Source organism: Denticeps clupeoides, chromosome 15, assembly GCF_900700375.1.
Source record: "Denticeps clupeoides chromosome 15, fDenClu1.1, whole genome shotgun sequence".
NCBI classification, from domain to species: domain Eukaryota; kingdom Metazoa; phylum Chordata; class Actinopteri; order Clupeiformes; family Denticipitidae; genus Denticeps; species Denticeps clupeoides.
The window spans coordinates 2,048,984-2,065,004 of NC_041721.1; the positions used below are offsets into that span (position 1 = coordinate 2,048,984).

Sequence of the window (16,021 nt, forward strand, 5' to 3'; positions counted from 1 at the left end):
TCACGTACAACCTTTTATTATTTCATAAGTTCCATCACTGAACTTGGACAATGGAGGTCGCTAATCTACTCAAGACTATGAAAGCCACTCAACTTTACATAAATGCTACGCTACGCGATAAATATTCGTAATGAGAAGCGGCGGAGGGACGGGTCCGTAAACGGTTAATCAGACTGCACCGTGTGTGAATGCCGTCTTTCGGCGACGCCCTGTTTTTAATAACGCACAATTATTCTGTCATTTCTAGTTCCATGTAATCGAGCAAAGTTGGAGGGAGGAGCAACGGCAACCCCTTTTACCGAGCGCGTCTCTACTGTAACATGCGGCGCGAAGCTGAGAGTGACGTCACTTCCTGCCGCGGACTGGAACGGTCACATGATCACGCCACATAATTGGTGTCATCCGGCTGCTGGTTGGTTTCGCCTGTGTCCTCGGACTCCTTCACCGGCGCCGCATGCGGCTTGTTCTTGGGGGCCGGCGGCCGACTCGCCACACCACCACGGTGCTCTGGAACAGAGGAAAAACGCTCGGACCCATTTACATTTTACAGCATTTACCAGACGCCCTTATCCAGAGCGACTTACAATCAGTATTTACAGGGACAGTCCCCCCCCTGGTGCAATTTAGGATTAAGTGTCTTGCTCAGGGACACGATGGTAGTAAGTGGGATTTGAACCCGGATCTTCTGGTTTATAGGCGAGTGTGTTACCCACTAGGCTACTACCACCCGAGTGGCATGCTGGGATACATCATAATACGTGTGGGGCACAAATTGACTGGGGACGGGCTGCCACTCACTCTTGTTGCAGTGGCGTCCGTGCCAGCCGTCCCGGCACTGGCACCTGTTGGGCTCCACGCAGGTCCCATGTGTTCCACAGCTGGGCTCGCAGGCGGCTGCTCACACGCGCGCAGACAAGACATACACAAAAGACACAGTGTTTAGTCTCAGGAAGTCACGTGCGGCTCGAAATCCACAGGTCACCAGGCGACCGCGCCGGGGCCTCGAGTCGGAGGGGCGACCGGCAAACTCCGACGCAGGAACACGGACGTGGTTGGAAACGCTGCCTTACCCTTGGAGCACAGGTCACCGTGGAAACCTTTGCTGCACTTGCACTTGTTTCGCCCCACACACCTGCCTCCGTTTCTGCAGGGCTGCCGGCATTTACCTGCACAGAGGACACGTGCGGTTCATCGTCCTTCCTCGTAACTGCGCGAAAAGTGTCATTTTCTCGTTGCTCCCCTTGGTGCAGAATTACGGCCACTTTGATCCGGTCCCTCAATGAGATTTCCCAGGACGCCGAGCTTCACCGTCTGTAGCTTTAAATGCTAATGAGGAGGAGAGCGGCCAATAGGCGCAGACAGGAAGTCGTGTCGGCATTTTTCAAGAAATAAAATTATTCCCCTTATGACGTCATAAGGGGACAAATTCCAGATCCTACCGTCTGAGCTGCCGCTCTCTGAACGTTGAAGCAGAACGACCAAAGCCGTCTTACATTTACATTTACAGCATTTATCAGACGCCCTTATCCAGAGCGACGTACAATCAGTAGTTACAGGGACGGTCCCCCCCTGGAGCAATTTAGGGTTAAGTGTCTTGTTCAGGGACACAATGGTAAGTGGGATTTGAACCCGGGTCTTCTGGTTCATAGGCGAGTGTGTTACCCACTAGGCTACTACCACCCTTAGTGTTAGCATCTTTACACCTATCTCCATTTCTAGACACAGCAGGACCATAGACAGGCTCGGGGAACTCGTATTAATGTTAAATCATCTGACAAAGTCCCATTTTCATGTCAGGGGACGTTTAAACCTTTCATCTAACGGCCAGTGTGAAGCGGGACGGGAGGAGGTGGGGGTTTGGGGCTTTTTTAAAAGCCCAAGGACTCCGTTACCCTGATGGACCGTGAGAAAGTGGAAGCCCCGCGGTGTTCTGTGGCTTGTCCCTGAAATCCATATCTGTGGAAAGGGACGGCGGGGGACGGCGCTGGGCTCTGGCAGGAACGGAACGCGATACCGGCGGGCTGTTACCGTTAGAGCTGCGGATTTTCCCCCATCCCTGACTTCAGAGACGTCCCGGGGGCTTTTTGAAGAGCAAAGTGGTGCGGGCGGGGAAATATTGACACCCACGCGTCAAAACCACTCACGCTGCGAGGAGACCAGATCCCTTCTCACACAACTGCAACGTTTGCCCTCATATCGCGGGCCTCACACGGCAGATGGTTTTTAATCAGGCCTTAGGTAGCGTCTGCACGCATTTTAATTTAAACGTCTGCGGCCGCCGCGGCCCGTAAAACCCTGACGTAGTGTGACATCACCACGGGCCAAGGCGTTTATTGTGTGGAGACTTTATACGGCATTTACATTTACATTCATGTCATTTACCAGACGCCCTTATCCAGAGCGCCTTACAGTCAGTAGTGACAGGGACAGTCCCCCCCTGGAGACGCTCAGGGACACGATGGCAGTAAGTGGGGTTTGAACCTGGGTCTTCTGGTTAATAGGCGAGTGTGTTACCCGCTAGGCTACCTCAGTATAGAAGCAGAGCAACTCACTGGTCTGACAGCGTTCCCCCTCGTGCCCCGCGGGACAAAGGCACTTCCCGGGGTGGAAGCAGGTGCCTCCGTTCAGACAGGTGGCGCTGCAGTTCACTACAGGACCAGAAGCAGAAAGAGCATTCAGACAGTGGGAGCATACCCTGCGGACGTTTCGAAATGGCAGTAAGGAGCACCTCGGTCACAGCTGACGCCGGAGTAGCCTGGGGGACAGATGCAGACGCCTGGACTGACGCAAAGCCCCCCGTTCAGACACCCCGGGGAGCACAGGGCTGTGAGGACGAGACGGAAGCCACGTTCACATTTCACAGAATTTCCCAGACGCCTTTACCCAGAGCAGTACAGTCAGTGAAATGAAAATGAAATAGTGATGGGGACAGTCCCCCTGGGGACACTCGGGGTTAAGCGTCCTGCTCAGGGGCACCGTGGTAGTAAGTCGGGTTTGAACCCGGGACTTTGTGCTCCTCTGGTTCGTAGGCGAGCGTCTCACCCACAAGGCCACCACCAGCCCTGTCCTCTTAATGCTTTTCGAGGGGACATTTTCACCTCAGAGCGGACACTTTTCTTTCAGCCTACATGTAAAAGGTAAAGAGCACGTCTTGCCGTAGCGGCGTAGCGGTCACCTTTCTCGCAGTGAGGCCCGTAGAACCCGTCCTGGCACTCGCACACCTGCCTCTCGTTGCAGAAGCCGCCGTTGCGGCAGCCGCCGGGACACTTCGCTGCGGACGGAGGAGGCGGAGAGTTCACTTTTTAAACAAAAAAAAGCTTCAGTCTCGCGCCGAAAACACGAGGCCTGGCAACAAAGAAGCATATTTACATTTACATTATTTACCAGACGTCCTTATCCAGAGCGACTTACAATCAGCAGTTACAGGGACAGTCCCCCCCTGGAGCAAGTGTCTTGCTCAGGGACACAATGGTAGTAAGCGGGATTTGAACCTGGGTCTCCTGGTTCATAGGCGAGTGTCTTACCCGCTAGGCTACTACCACCCTACCATATCTCTAAAATACTTCATGGTGGATGATTTACATTTTCATTTGCAGCATTCAGCAGACGCCCTTATCCAGAGCGACTTACAGTCAGTAGTGACAGGGACAGTCCCCCCCTGGAGACACTCAGGGTTAAGTGTCTTTCTCAGGGACACGATGGTAGTAAGTGGGACTTGAACCTGGGTCTTCTGGTTCTGGTACACCGCTGCCAGACTGAGCCCCACCCCTCACTCACCTCTCTGGCAGGTCTTGAAGAAGATGGCGTTGTGTGGGGTCCTCAGGATCACGTTGCCGCCGGCGTCCATCACCAGGACGGTCACCTCGAAGGCCGCCACCCCGTCCTGCTCCCCGCGGCACGGGAATCCGACCTGGACAACTGACCGCAGACCAGAGTCAATTCCCGCGCGGCCGTCGTTACCTACGGCCAAGTCACGCGCAGGACGTCCGGCAGACCTGAGGCCTTGAGCGGCACGGAGCCCAGCAGCGGCACGCTGACCGTGGGGTCGTCCATGATGTGCTTGTCCAGGGAGCGCAGGGTCTGGAACTCGTAGAAGTACTCCGCCTGGAACACAGCCCGCGGGGGGAGATGAAAGCGTGCGGCGGGTCCTCCTCACGCAGGCGGCGGCGAGAGACGCGCTAATCCCGCAGCTGAATGGTAATAACCAGCACGGGTAACTGCCGGCCGGCCTTTCATGCCCGGGCCCTTTGTTCGTACGCCCCGGCGCCGGGGTAATGGAGCGGGGCCCCCCCTCTCTCACATGTCGCCTGAGGATTACACATCACTCAATGTGTGTCACTGTCCCCCCGCAGGCCAGAAAAAGCACCGCCAGTGGACGTTCCGTACCAGCGACTTAATTGTCCGTGCCGCAGTGTTACATTTACATTTACGGCATTTGGCAGACGTCCTTATCCAGAGCGACTTAAAACGTGCTTCCATGTCACCATGGATGAAGTGACCAGTTCTGGTTCACCAGGACCCCCCAACTATGAATACAATCTTTTTATTCACTCTGTTCTAGTTTCTATACAGAAGTCAGACAAGAAGAAGGTCACAAGTTCATCTAAATATTCTCTAAAGAGGAAGGCTGTGGATGGTAGTAGCCTAGCAGGTAACACACTCGCCTATGAACCAGAAGACCCAGGTTCAAACCCCACTTACTACCATCGTGTCCCTGAACAAGACACTTAACCCTGAGTGTGGTCTGGTAAATGCTCTAAATGTAAAATGTAAGTGCCAGTGTTGCCAAACTACCTGCTAACCAGTCGCCCAGAAATCTGCACACAGAGCTGCCAAAAAGTACCCTACTTTCCCAACCTGGCAACCTTCATCCATGTTCTTACTGTAATTATTTCTATAGCCTATAAATATAAAAAGATATACATGCAACAAAAAATGAAGAATAAAAACGTGCAAAAACAACTTGCCAAAACTACCGTAAAAGTATTTAGCTTACGCAACTATTTTGCACCATAGGCATTCTGAGCAGTCAAAGTTCCGAATTTCCCAATCTGGCAACCCCTGTCCACGTTCCTCGCTGGGTGTACATGAAAATATATTAATCCCTCATTAATTCCTCTAATGAATGCGACAGGATCTGGGGATCATCCCACTCCGCAGATGTGCCAGATGTTTGGCACCGGCCCGCGGAGGCCGGACTTCTCGGCGGCTTCCCGCTTTGATCCTCGTGGCATCTCCAGCGGCCACGCCGGGACGTCAAATCGCGATGTTAAAAAACCGATCTGCCGCCGCCGCCGCTACCTGTTCGGTGGTCCGCCAGGTGAAGTTGACGCGCTGCACGCCGACCGGGATGGCGGGGATCCGCCGCTGCGCGCTCCTGAAGTCCTGCGTGAACGGGGCCATCTGCGCCTCGGACACGATGAAGATGTCCTCCTCGAACCCTGGACACGGTTGCCATTCTTAAAACGCGACTTGCAGGGAACAAGAGTTTATTCGCACCGCGCAGCCCACGCTCTCAGGCCGACTGCGATAAACGATAACGAAGGTAATTTGAGCGTAATTAATGGTAATAAAGGGTATATATATATATATATATATATTTTTTTTTACCTATGAGCACCCTGGCCTGGTTGGCATCGATCCACAGGTTGAGACCCCCGCGCGCGACGCAGCAGCCCAGCATCATCATCATCATCCTGATCGTCATCATCATCATCCTCCTCCTCTGCGCGCCGCCGGCCGGACTGAAGCCGCGCGCGCGGCGCGAGCCTGTATGTAGCGGGCGCGCGCTCGTCCGCGCGGTGGCGCTGCGGGTTCGAGGCGCGCGCGCTGGTGCCAAGATCCTCCCCATGAACCCCAGACCCAAACGCGACCACAACTCGGCAACAGCTTTTATTATTTATCCGGCTTGTGTGGGGTCTTCTGCGTGGGTCGCCCCCCCCCACCCCCCACCCCCACGGAGCCGTCCTCTTTAAGGTCTCGGATTAGAATTTATGTCGGTTTTACAAATCGCCGCTTTCAGGTCGGTATTTTTATCGGCGTCAAATGGCAAATGAAATGCGCAGAAAATGAGTAAATCAGCAAAAAAAAAAAATAAAACACAAAAAGGAATTCACTCAATATTTCTCATCTTTGTTTTAATCACGTATACTTTTCTAGAATTAACCAAAGCAGTATCAGTGCAAAAAGAAAAAATATAGTATAGTATAAGTATAAATGTGTGTGTGATTTTTTTTTTTCGTTTTCTCTTATGGCACTTATCCTGCCTATTAAATACAAATGAATACATATAAATAAAATATACCCTTTAATATACAGATTAGTATGGAATTTACTGGAAGTAGTGGAATATGAAACATTTGTTTTTTTTATTTGGTCGCGTGTTAGACAGACGGCGACCTCCTCCTCCTCCTCCTCGTCCTAAATCCACTCAACTTTTTCTTTTCTTTTTTTTTTTTTGGTCCGTCTGCTTCTTTACGTCACTTCCGCTCCAGCTTTCCGTGTGAGTCCGGAGCGAAGATGGCGTCCGCGCAGTTAACGGACGAGGAGCTGTTCTCGGAGCTGCGGCGCCTGGGCTTCTCGCCGGGCCCGGTGACGGAGAACACGCGGCCCGTCTACCTGAAGAAGCTGAAGAAGCTGCGCGACGAGCAGCAGCGGCGCGGCGCCGGCGGCGGCGGCGTCAACAACGGCGGCGGCGCGCCGCGGGTCCGCGCAGCCAGCGCTGACGTCACGCCGCTCGGCGCCAGCCGCGGCCCGGGCGGAGGAGGGAAGCTCCTGCTGGGCTTCAGCTCGGACGAGTCGGACGCCGAGGTCCCGTCGAAGAAGGGCGGCGGCGGCGGCGGGGCCAGGAGAGACCGAGGCTCCGGCGCCCGCAGGAGTCCGCCCGCCGCGCCCGGCAACAGCGGCTCGCCTCACGGCCGCCTGGACGGCTCTCCGTGGTGGGCCGGCCGGGAGAAGGAGCGGGACGAGGCCGACGAGCCGGAGAGGAGCGGCCGGGCCGTGAACGGGAGCCGGGTGCGCAGCAGGGACTACTCGGACTCTGAGGAGGAGGACAGCGGGCCCGCGGTGTCCAGGCGGAGCCTCCCCAGAGTCCCGTCCTCTCCCTACAGGAGCGCCAGGGGGGCGGACGCGGGCCAGGAAGCCCTGGCGGCGGCGGCGGCGGCGGAGGAGGAGGACGACGACGAGGAGGAGGAGGAGAGCGGCGACGAAGCGCGGGGCTCCGGCGTGACGGTCCGGCCCAACTGCAGGAGACCCGGGGCCGCCGCCGTCTTCACCAAGAACCACGTCGGCGTCCTCCACACCCCCTACCGGCCCAACCACTCCAACCACGCCGGCCCCAACCACGCCTACAGCCGCCCCCTCCTCCACAAGCCGCCGGGCCCCGAGGACGAGCTGCTCCAGCAGTTCCGGCGCGACGAGGCCTCCACGCCCGGCGGCTTCAGCGCCCACTACCTGTCCATGTTCCTGCTGGTGGCCGCCTGCCTCTTCTTCCTCCTGCTGGGGCTCGTGTACCTGCGGATGCGGGGCTCCGGCCACGGGCCGGTGGAGGGAGCCAGTAAGTCCCCCACCAGTGGGTTGTCGTCACCGACTTCAGTCGGAAACGGGGCGGCCTGTGAAGCCCGAGGGCTTTTCGGGGTCGCGTCTGTGGTCCTGACGGCGGGTGTCGGGGTTCCGTTCTATAAAACCCAGGAAGTGGAAGTGTCTGTCTTCCCCGACCCTCCAACGTACTGGACGCCGTTTTGTGAGTTTTTGTGCACCGGTGCTTTTGGAACGTTGATGGTCGAGGCCGTGCCCGACCTCGCTGTGGACGTTAACCTGGACCCCGCCGGTGGAGAGGACGTTATCGGGGTGTAGCGTTTTTTTGGCTCCGTGGGACCCCGTGGCGTGGCTGATTGGTGTTTGACGTGACGTGGGCGGGTGCGGGTTGCCAGGTCGGGCGGGGGCCCGGCGGAGGCGTTGCGTGGCAGACATCTAGGTCACAGACGAGCTAAAGCGGCCTAATTGTCCGGGTCACTGGGGACGCGAGCGGCTGCTCGGGCACACACACACACACACACACACACCCCGGCTGTTCCATGCAATGATGTAGTACACCATGTTATGTATGGTTTTAAACTTCCCCTTCTTCCCTGGTCGGTGGCGTCATGGCCGACTTACTCGGCGACCTGTAAATTCAGCAGACTCGTCCCTTTTGGGCGGAGTTTTTGGAAACGGTTCGCTACTCGCCGCGGCGAGTCTCGCCGCTGCCGGTGACCCGGAGTCTTCGCGTCGGCGCGCTAATCCTGGATGACCTCCACCTTCAGACGTGTGGTGATGTTCGGGCTTTGCCAGCGCAGGACGTCGCCCTGCGTGACGCTTTTCCTCGGGCGCCGAGCAGCCGCACCGCTACAGTCGTTCCTGGCGGCTTTAGTCCGGTTTAGTTTTTGGTCAAGTCTTTGCGTCCAGCTGTCTTTATTAGTCTTTATTAGTCCAGACTCGTTGTATTCTAGTCTAGAAGTCTGAGCATTTTAGTCGTATTTTAGTCAGAATTGTCCATGAATATTTTAGTCTAATTTTAGTCGATGAAAATTAGATTTTTTTTTTTATTTAACCCAGTCGATATAGTAAAACAGACAGAAACAACGTTTTATTTTAGTCAAACCTATTTCATAATTAAAAGAATGTTTTAATCTTATTATTATATTACTGTTACTTATTACGACATCATTTCCGGACACTTTATGAAATCACAGGAAACAGAAACCGCGTCATATTAACGTGATTAAACGCGAGGAAATAAGACGTCGCCTCGTCTTGTTTTTGTAAACAGGAACAGACATTTTATTGTAGTTTTTATTTCACAAACCAGATTTAGTCGACAATATTACATGATATGTTTTGCTATCGTCACATGACCAGCATTTATGAAAAGAACACTAAGCTCCAGCCAGTGTTTTTATTCTTTGTTTTTTTCTTTTTTCTATCTAGTCAGGAACCACCCGTTTGGAACCAACTTTGATTCGTCTTACGTAAGTGCGTCTTTTTCGGCGCGATTTCCTTTGCGCTCGTCGTTCATCGCTTGTCATTTTTTTTTTTCAATTTATTTTATCTTCTTCCCCGATTCGTGATATCCAGGACGACTCGGAAAAGGACGCCATCCTCAACCTGCTGCTGAGCCTGCACGACCACCTGGCCACCATCGCAGGTACGCCGCCGCTCCCACCTCGCGGTTGCCGTGCTAGAGGCGCGGTGCTGACCGGCCGGTGTTCCGTATTTGCAGGTGAACATGACTGCAGAGACCAGCCCGACCCGAGGAACCGAAGCCTCTCTCTGTCCGAAGCCTCCGAATATTTGAAGGTGTGACGCCAGATAATAGACGAGCACAAGATCTCCCTTTCAGTTCTGTTACTGGTTACTCACGCGGCCAAAAAAAACGGATCTCCCGCTCTTTTTAGGACCAGAACCGGTTGTATGGGGACTTTGTGGCCACTGCCCTGGAGTGGATCATCCGGACGGGACAAGATGTCGGAATACGGTAAGCTTTCCTCTACCGCACTCTAGTCTACGAGTTTCAACATAAAAAGCGGCCCCTTATTGGAATCCCATGCCGCCGGGGTGCCACTGAGCAAAGCGCCGTCCCCACACGCTGCTCCCCAGGCGCCTGTCATGGCCGCCCACTGCTCACCAAGGGCGATGGTCTACCTCTACTCTACCTCTACTAGCTGGTCTACCACTATGCACCATCCGACCTCTACAACTCATACAAAATGCAGCAGCACGACTGATCTTCAACCTTCCCAAGTTCTCCACACCACCCCTCTGCTACGTTCCCTCCACTGGCTCCCAGTAGCTGCACGCATCAGGTTCAAAATACTGATGCTGGCCTACAAAGCCAAACATGGAGTAGCACCATCCTACCTCACAGCCCTTATTACACCTCGCACTGCACCTCGTATACTCCGAGCCTCCAGTACTGCTCGCCTGGTCCCTCCATCTCTGAAGGTAAAAGGAAGACGCTCATCTAGACTCTTCTCCGTCTTGGCCCCTCGGTGGTGGAATGAACTTCCAGCTCAGTCACTGAGCACCTTCACACAGCAGCTCAAGACCTTCATTTAGATGAACTTGTGACCTTCTTCTTGTCTGACTTCTGTATAGAAACTAGAACAGAGTGAATAAAATCACTGTATTCATAGTTGGGGGTCCTGGTGAACCAGAACTGATCACTTCATAGATGTTGAAGTGATGGAAGCACGTTGTAAGTCGCTCTGGATGAGGACGTCTGCCAAATGGCGTAAATGTAAAAGCAGAGGACACGTTTCACCGCGTCACCGTGTGCTTTCGCTAATTTATCTCATCCTTCAGAGTGATTGGGTTTCTTGCGGAGAAGCGGCCGCATTTCTGTACGATATCAGAGTGAACAGGTTGTCCGCGCTGTAACCTGTGCCCAGGCTGATCGGCGAGGCGGGCGGCGCACCGGTGACCGACGTGTCCGAGATCCTGCGCCTGGAGTCCACCCACCCCAGGATGTCCTTCCTGTGCCGCTTCAGAAGGGCCTTCTTCACCGTGATTTACCGGGTGCTCCTCTTCGTCGCAGGTAATCTTCGTGAGAAGCGATAAAAACTCTCAGCTTGTTCGCTTTCTGCTTGTTCTGCGCACTCAGGGCGACGGGTTAAATGCAGCGGACAAATTTCACTGTGTGCGCCGTGTGCGGTGCCGCTGTGTGTCAGATGTGACAATCACTTCGCTTTTTTTCTGTGTTTGGGTTTTAAGGTCTGGGAGCGGTCTGGGGTCTCCTGTACTACATGAAATATCGCTGGAGGCGGGAGGAGGAGGAGACCAGGCTGATGTATGACATGGTGGAGAGAATCCTCGGTACCGCCACACTTTTCCTTTTTTTTTTTTTTTTTTTTTTTTTTTTCATCTGTGGGAGGGGCATGGTGCATTGTGGGTGGTCTCTGTTAATTTATTTTAATTTTTTTTGTGTGTGTGTGTGTGTGCGCGCAGACGTCCTGCGGAGCCACAGCGAGGCGTGTCAGGAGAACCGGGAGCTGCAGCCCTACCTGCCCATCCCACACGTCCGAGACTCCCTGGTCCTGCCGCAGGACAGGTGAGGCTTTAAACCCGAACTGAGCTGAAACACTCGCCTACGAACCGGGTTCCAACCCCACGTACTACCATCGTGTCCCTGAGCAGGAAGAGTCTGGCCGTTTTTTGGCTGGTATGGCCGTAAGCAAACTTTGCTTGAGAATGTTTAACTTAAAAAGAAATAAAAACGAATCAAAGAGAGAAAATACCTCCTAATTTACTTCAGAACAAAACTAACGTAGACGTAGAAAACTTCAACTTAATACGTTTTTCAGTAGTTAAAGCTTTACAGCACCTGGTATTCCCAGTTAGACTCCCAAGGCCCAACCCCCCCTTCGCTTCCGAGATCGGACGAGATCCGGCGTTCTTCGGCTGGTGTGGCCGCAAGCGAACTTTGCTTTTTCACTTTTTTTCACGAGAAAATGAATCAAAGAGTGAAAATATCTTCTAACAAATTAATGTAAAAAAAATAAAAAATTGTCTCCGGCGGGGGGGACTGTCCCTCTAACTACTTACTGTAGGATTCAATTCGATTATAATTATCGACGAGTCACGTTATTCTACTTCGCGTTACGTTTTCAACCAGGCGCTTTCCCGCCGTTCGTGGAGGCAGGTCTTCTGCTCGTTGGATCAAATCGGAGCATCCGGTGAGGCGGAACGGCAATCGAGCGCACCTATAAAGTGGAGCAAACATGCGTGTGCAGTTCAGAGGGCGTCCGTGCGGGCGAGGCCGGCCCGCCCGCCACAGTCGCCGCCGGCACTACTTTTTAATGAGGCGGTGTCGTTATTGCGTAATCGATCATGAGATTCGTTTCGTTTCGTAGTCGTCGGTCCGGAATGTTGTGAAGACGGTGGTCTGCTTGTCGGATTACGGTCGCGTGTAGCGGCACGGGAATGCGGGTCGGAGGTAACTGGGACGAACGTCCCGCCAGACGCGGTGACCTGGAGGCCGTTTCTCCGCCGCAGGAAGAAGATGGTGAAAGTGTGGGAGAGGGCGGTGACGTTCGTCGCGGCCAACGAGTCCCGCATCCGGACGGAGACGCAGCGGATCGGCGGCGCCGACTTCATGGTCTGGAGGTGGCTGCAGCCGTCGCTGTCCTGTGAGAAGGCCTCCAGCTTGCCGTCGAAGATGTGGCAGGGAAAAGGTGCTGGTTGCTACAACAACTCGGAATAACCGTATCCGGCACTTCTTCCAAATGCAGGGACGCACAGATCCCATAATGTTGCATTTGCTTTACTTTTCCCAGCGTTCCCTCTGGACAGGAGGAACTCTCCACCCAACAGCTTAACGCCGTGCCTGAAGATCCGCAACATGTTTGACCCCGTGATGTGAGGACCGCGTTCTTCATTCATTATTTTTATTATTATTATTTATTATTATTTATTATTATTATAATCGTTCTTCACGTTTGTTCTCGCTCCTCGCTGGTCTGTGCAGGGAGGTGGGGGAGAACTGGGACCTGGCCATTCACGAGGCCATCCTGGAGAAGTGCAGCGACAACGACGGAATCGTGCACATCACCGTCGACAAGAACTCGCGCGAGGTGCGTGTCTTATGTGCCCGATCGTATTCGGTCACCTCGACTCGTTCTGCCAGATTCTTTTACTCAGAGTCAGAGGGGCGGGGCGACGTTCCCAGCCACGCGCCCTTAAAGGAACAGCTGGGGATTCGAACTGGCCACCTTCCGATTGTGCCAGGCCACCACTGCCCCTTAATCTGTGTGTCACAATATTAATCAGATCACTGTTATTGTACAGCCGTCCATCTTCAGCTGAGATGTGGTAGTAGCCTAGCGGGTAACACTCGCCTGTGAACCAGAAGACCCAGGTTCAAACCCCACTTACTACCATCGTGTCCCTGAGCAAGACACTTAACCCTGAGCGTGTCCAGGGGGGGACTGTCCCTGTAACTACTGATTGTAAGTCGCTCTGGATAAGGGCGTCTGGTAAATACTGTAAATGTAAGATGTGACTATATCATTTTTCTTCCTGTTGAACAGAGCCATACAATAGGTCATACGAATTAATAATATAGGGTGGTAGTAGCCTAGTGGGTAACACACTCGCCTATGAACCAGAAGACCCAGGTTCAAATCCCACGTACTACCATTGTGTCCCTGAGCAAGACACTTAACCCTAAGTTGCTCCAGGGGGACTGTCCCTGTAACTACTGATTGTAAGTCGCTCTGGATAAGGGCGTCTGATAAATGCTGTAAATGTAAATGTTAATAGTAGTAAAAGAAAGTATTCCCTGTCACAATTAAACATTAAACAGATTATGATCATCTATTATGTTATGTTGACCCGGCCTTCTACAAGACTCCATGCAGGTAGTTTTACAGGTGAGTTGAAGTGTATGGACAGGGCGGTGGTGGCCTAGCGGTTAAGGAAGCGGCCCCGTAATCAGAAGGTTGCCGGTTCGAATCCCGATCTGCCAAGGTGCCACTGAGGTGCCACTGAGCAAAGCACCGTCCCCACACACTGCTCCCCGGGCACCTGTCATGGCTGCCCACTGCTCACTCAGGGTGATGGGTTAAATGCAGAGGACAAATTTCATTGTGTGCACCGTGTGCTGTGCTGCTGTGTATCACAAGTGACAATCACTTCTCTTTCTTCTTTCTTTCTTTCTTCATTTCAAATTGAATTAATAAACTGTGTTTACAGGGCTGCGTTTATGTGAAGTGTCTCTCAGCTGAGCATTCTGGGAAGGCCTTCAAAGCGCTGCACGGCTCATGGTTTGATGGTAAGCTGCCGTTTCTGTGGGTTTAGAAGTGATTTTTCTCATAGCCGCTTGAGGTGTTTGCTGCTCGTGCTCCTGCAGGTAAGCTGGTGACCGTGAAGTACCTGCGACTGGACCGGTACCACCAGCGCTTCCCGCAGGCCCCTGAACTGCAACGCGCCCCTGAAGGCCACCAGCCAGCAGCTGAGCACCACGGCCGGCCTCCGGCACCGCGGCTCCAGAGGCAGCTCGCTGGGCTTTTCCTGAGGGGCGTCGCCCCCGGCCAGGCCGCGCCCCCTCTCCTCTGTCGCCACCCCCTCCTTCCTTCCGCAGGGACCCTCGGCTCCGCCCGCTTTCGGCGGGAAGCGCGGACGCGCGGTGCGGCCCGTTGCCGGCGCCGCTCCGGCGTGGCCAGGAGTTCGGATGCAGACTAGAGACTTTTTTTTTTTTTACAAGAGGGGAGGAAGCGGCGCGCTTCAGCTCTCGCTCTGGTGCCGTGGCGCGATGTCTATCTTTCTTTTCTTTTTATTTTTTTTTTCGTAAAATGAACTCTCTTTGTGGATCTAAGGAGGAAAACGTGGCTTCCGGTCCTGATGCTCCTATTTAAAACAGAAAAAAATAAAAAGTGTGTTCGGGAGAGGACCCTCTTCTGAACTGCTCCTCCCCTCCTGGAGCCAACCAGGTGACACATAGCTGCATGTTCTGGTTAAAGTATGCCGATATTTAAGCTTTGAATTGTAAGATATAATGTGGATGTTTATTTTCTACAGACATTTTTTATTTTTTTTTGGTGTTGTAATCCGTTTCTTTCCGTTTCGTTTTATAGTTGGTCCGTGTGGAAGGCATGCACAGTTATTTTTCCCGTGGGGCGGCGCGGCGCACTGTAAATATACGAACTGATGTATGAACGGTGGAGGCTGCAATTGTACAGAATGCAAAAAAAAAAATTGTGGGGGGGGGGGGGGGGAGAGCTCCTGTCACACTGTCCGCGTCCATGCTCCAAGATTGGCTGCCAGCCAAACTATATTCCAGTGTATTCCATGGTTATTTCGAGTTTTGCATTATAATAATTTTTTTTTTTTTTTTAGCAGCCGTGTTAATCCCTTTATACTTATCGACCTCTGTTCGTCCGGGTGGGACTTTTTTTTTTTTTTTTTTTTTTCTTACTTTTCAGAAACAAGGACTCTTGCCCTCAAATTCTCCCCGGGACGCAACCTGCCCGCCTGGACGATTTGCAGCAGAGAACCATATTGTGCCTTATCTTCGTGCGTTTGAATTGGTTGGCGCTGCGTTTGTGGGGACGTGCGTTGGTAGATTACGGCCCGGTGCTGCCGTAGGGGTTTGGCTGGATCAGCTGGTTTTTATTTCAAAATTTTGGGGGCACAGATACCATTGAAATACATATTATATATATTTTTTAATATAAATGCCGTGTCTGTATCCAGCCAAACGCCTGCCGGAACACACAGATCTGGATCAGATGGTCCGATTATGCATAAGTATGTTTATCAAAGTCTTTAAAATGTTGGACCTTAGATTCGTTTTAAACTATTGTACTGGCTGCTCAGAGCTGATGTTATGTACAAAAGCATAAATAAAAAAAAGAAAAAAAAAGAATAGAAAACAGAATTTTATTGGTTTTATTTTTATTTTTTTTCCCCAGGGCGGCTGAGCTGCATTGATCATCCTTTTTTTTTTTATTTTTTTTTTTTATTATTTTATGTATATGTTGTGTGTGTGTGTATATATATTACAAGCCTGTAGTGTGTGTTTTATGCAGCATCAATTCACTGTTCTTTTTCCCCTTCTGTTGACCAACACCCTCGACCTGCTCTGCACTGGGCAGCTTGTATCCGTATGAGTTATAATCCATTATGGTTTCACACATTTTAATGTATTTTACTTGTCTTGTTGGTAATTCTCAAATTAAAGTGGTTTATTAGGGTTGGTTTATTATATGGAATTGATCCTGTCTTCCTTACGATGGGATTGGTTGGGTGGTGAAGAGCTACAGGCTCTAGAAACTCTGGAAATCAGCAAATTAAAAGCTTTCTAGAAATAAGTTATCTGAAGTTTTAACCTGATGGATTACATGAACGATTAGTCAGCATATTTAAAAAATGTTGCTAAATTATCAGATTTTTCTTTATTCATTTGTTTTTTTATTTTATTTTATGGAAGATTGACTGAATACTAAATTCCATAAATGAAGAAATGTACACGAAATGGAAAAACCAT

General features: G+C 52.1%; 2 protein-coding genes across 2 annotated transcripts; one reads left to right on the forward strand and one right to left on the reverse strand.

Moving 5' to 3' along the window:
- Positions 1–5,862, reverse strand: wif1 (wnt inhibitory factor 1). The gene is made up of 10 exons (XM_028955248.1): positions 5,611–5,862; positions 5,302–5,441; positions 3,996–4,104; positions 3,778–3,918; positions 3,176–3,271; positions 2,729–2,824; positions 2,553–2,648; positions 1,071–1,166; positions 799–894; positions 1–507 (listed from the first exon to the last, which is right to left on the reverse strand). Exons 1-10 carry the CDS (start codon positions 5,849–5,851, stop codon positions 380–382), a joined length of 1,239 nt encoding a protein of 412 aa, XP_028811081.1. The 5' UTR covers positions 5,852–5,862; the 3' UTR covers positions 1–379.
- Positions 5,863–6,496: 634 nt separating this feature from the next.
- On the forward strand, positions 6,497–14,747 carry lemd3 (LEM domain containing 3). Its single transcript, XM_028955247.1, has 13 exons — positions 6,497–7,555; positions 8,968–9,008; positions 9,115–9,184; positions 9,260–9,336; positions 9,435–9,514; positions 10,428–10,573; positions 10,750–10,851; positions 10,984–11,086; positions 12,031–12,209; positions 12,312–12,393; positions 12,503–12,608; positions 13,729–13,807; positions 13,886–14,747. Exons 1-13 carry the CDS (start codon positions 6,520–6,522, stop codon positions 14,215–14,217), a joined length of 2,433 nt encoding a protein of 810 aa, XP_028811080.1. The 5' UTR covers positions 6,497–6,519; the 3' UTR covers positions 14,218–14,747.
- The last annotated feature ends 1,274 nt before the right edge of the window (positions 14,748–16,021 follow it).

Bases quoted from the DNA above. Each gene is read 5' to 3' on its own strand.
- wif1 (XM_028955248.1), bottom strand. From the start codon at position 5,851: ATGGGGAGGATCTTGGCACCAGCGCGCGCGCCTCGAACCCGCAGCGCC. The intron at 5,442-5,610 runs GTAAAAAAAAAT...AACCGTGTCCAG, and splicing joins CCAGGCCAGGGTGCTCATAG to GGTTCGAGGAGGACATCTTC. The intron at 2,825-3,175 runs GTGACCGCTACG...TCGTCCTCACAG, and splicing joins CGGGCCTCACTGCGAGAAAG to CCCTGTGCTCCCCGGGGTGT.
- lemd3 (XM_028955247.1), top strand. From the start codon at position 6,520: ATGGCGTCCGCGCAGTTAACGGACGAGGAGCTGTTCTCGGAGCTGCGG. The intron at 7,556-8,967 runs GTAAGTCCCCCA...TTTTCTATCTAG, and splicing joins CGGGCCGGTGGAGGGAGCCA to TCAGGAACCACCCGTTTGGA. The intron at 12,210-12,311 runs GTGCTGGTTGCT...TACTTTTCCCAG, and splicing joins GAAGATGTGGCAGGGAAAAG to CGTTCCCTCTGGACAGGAGG.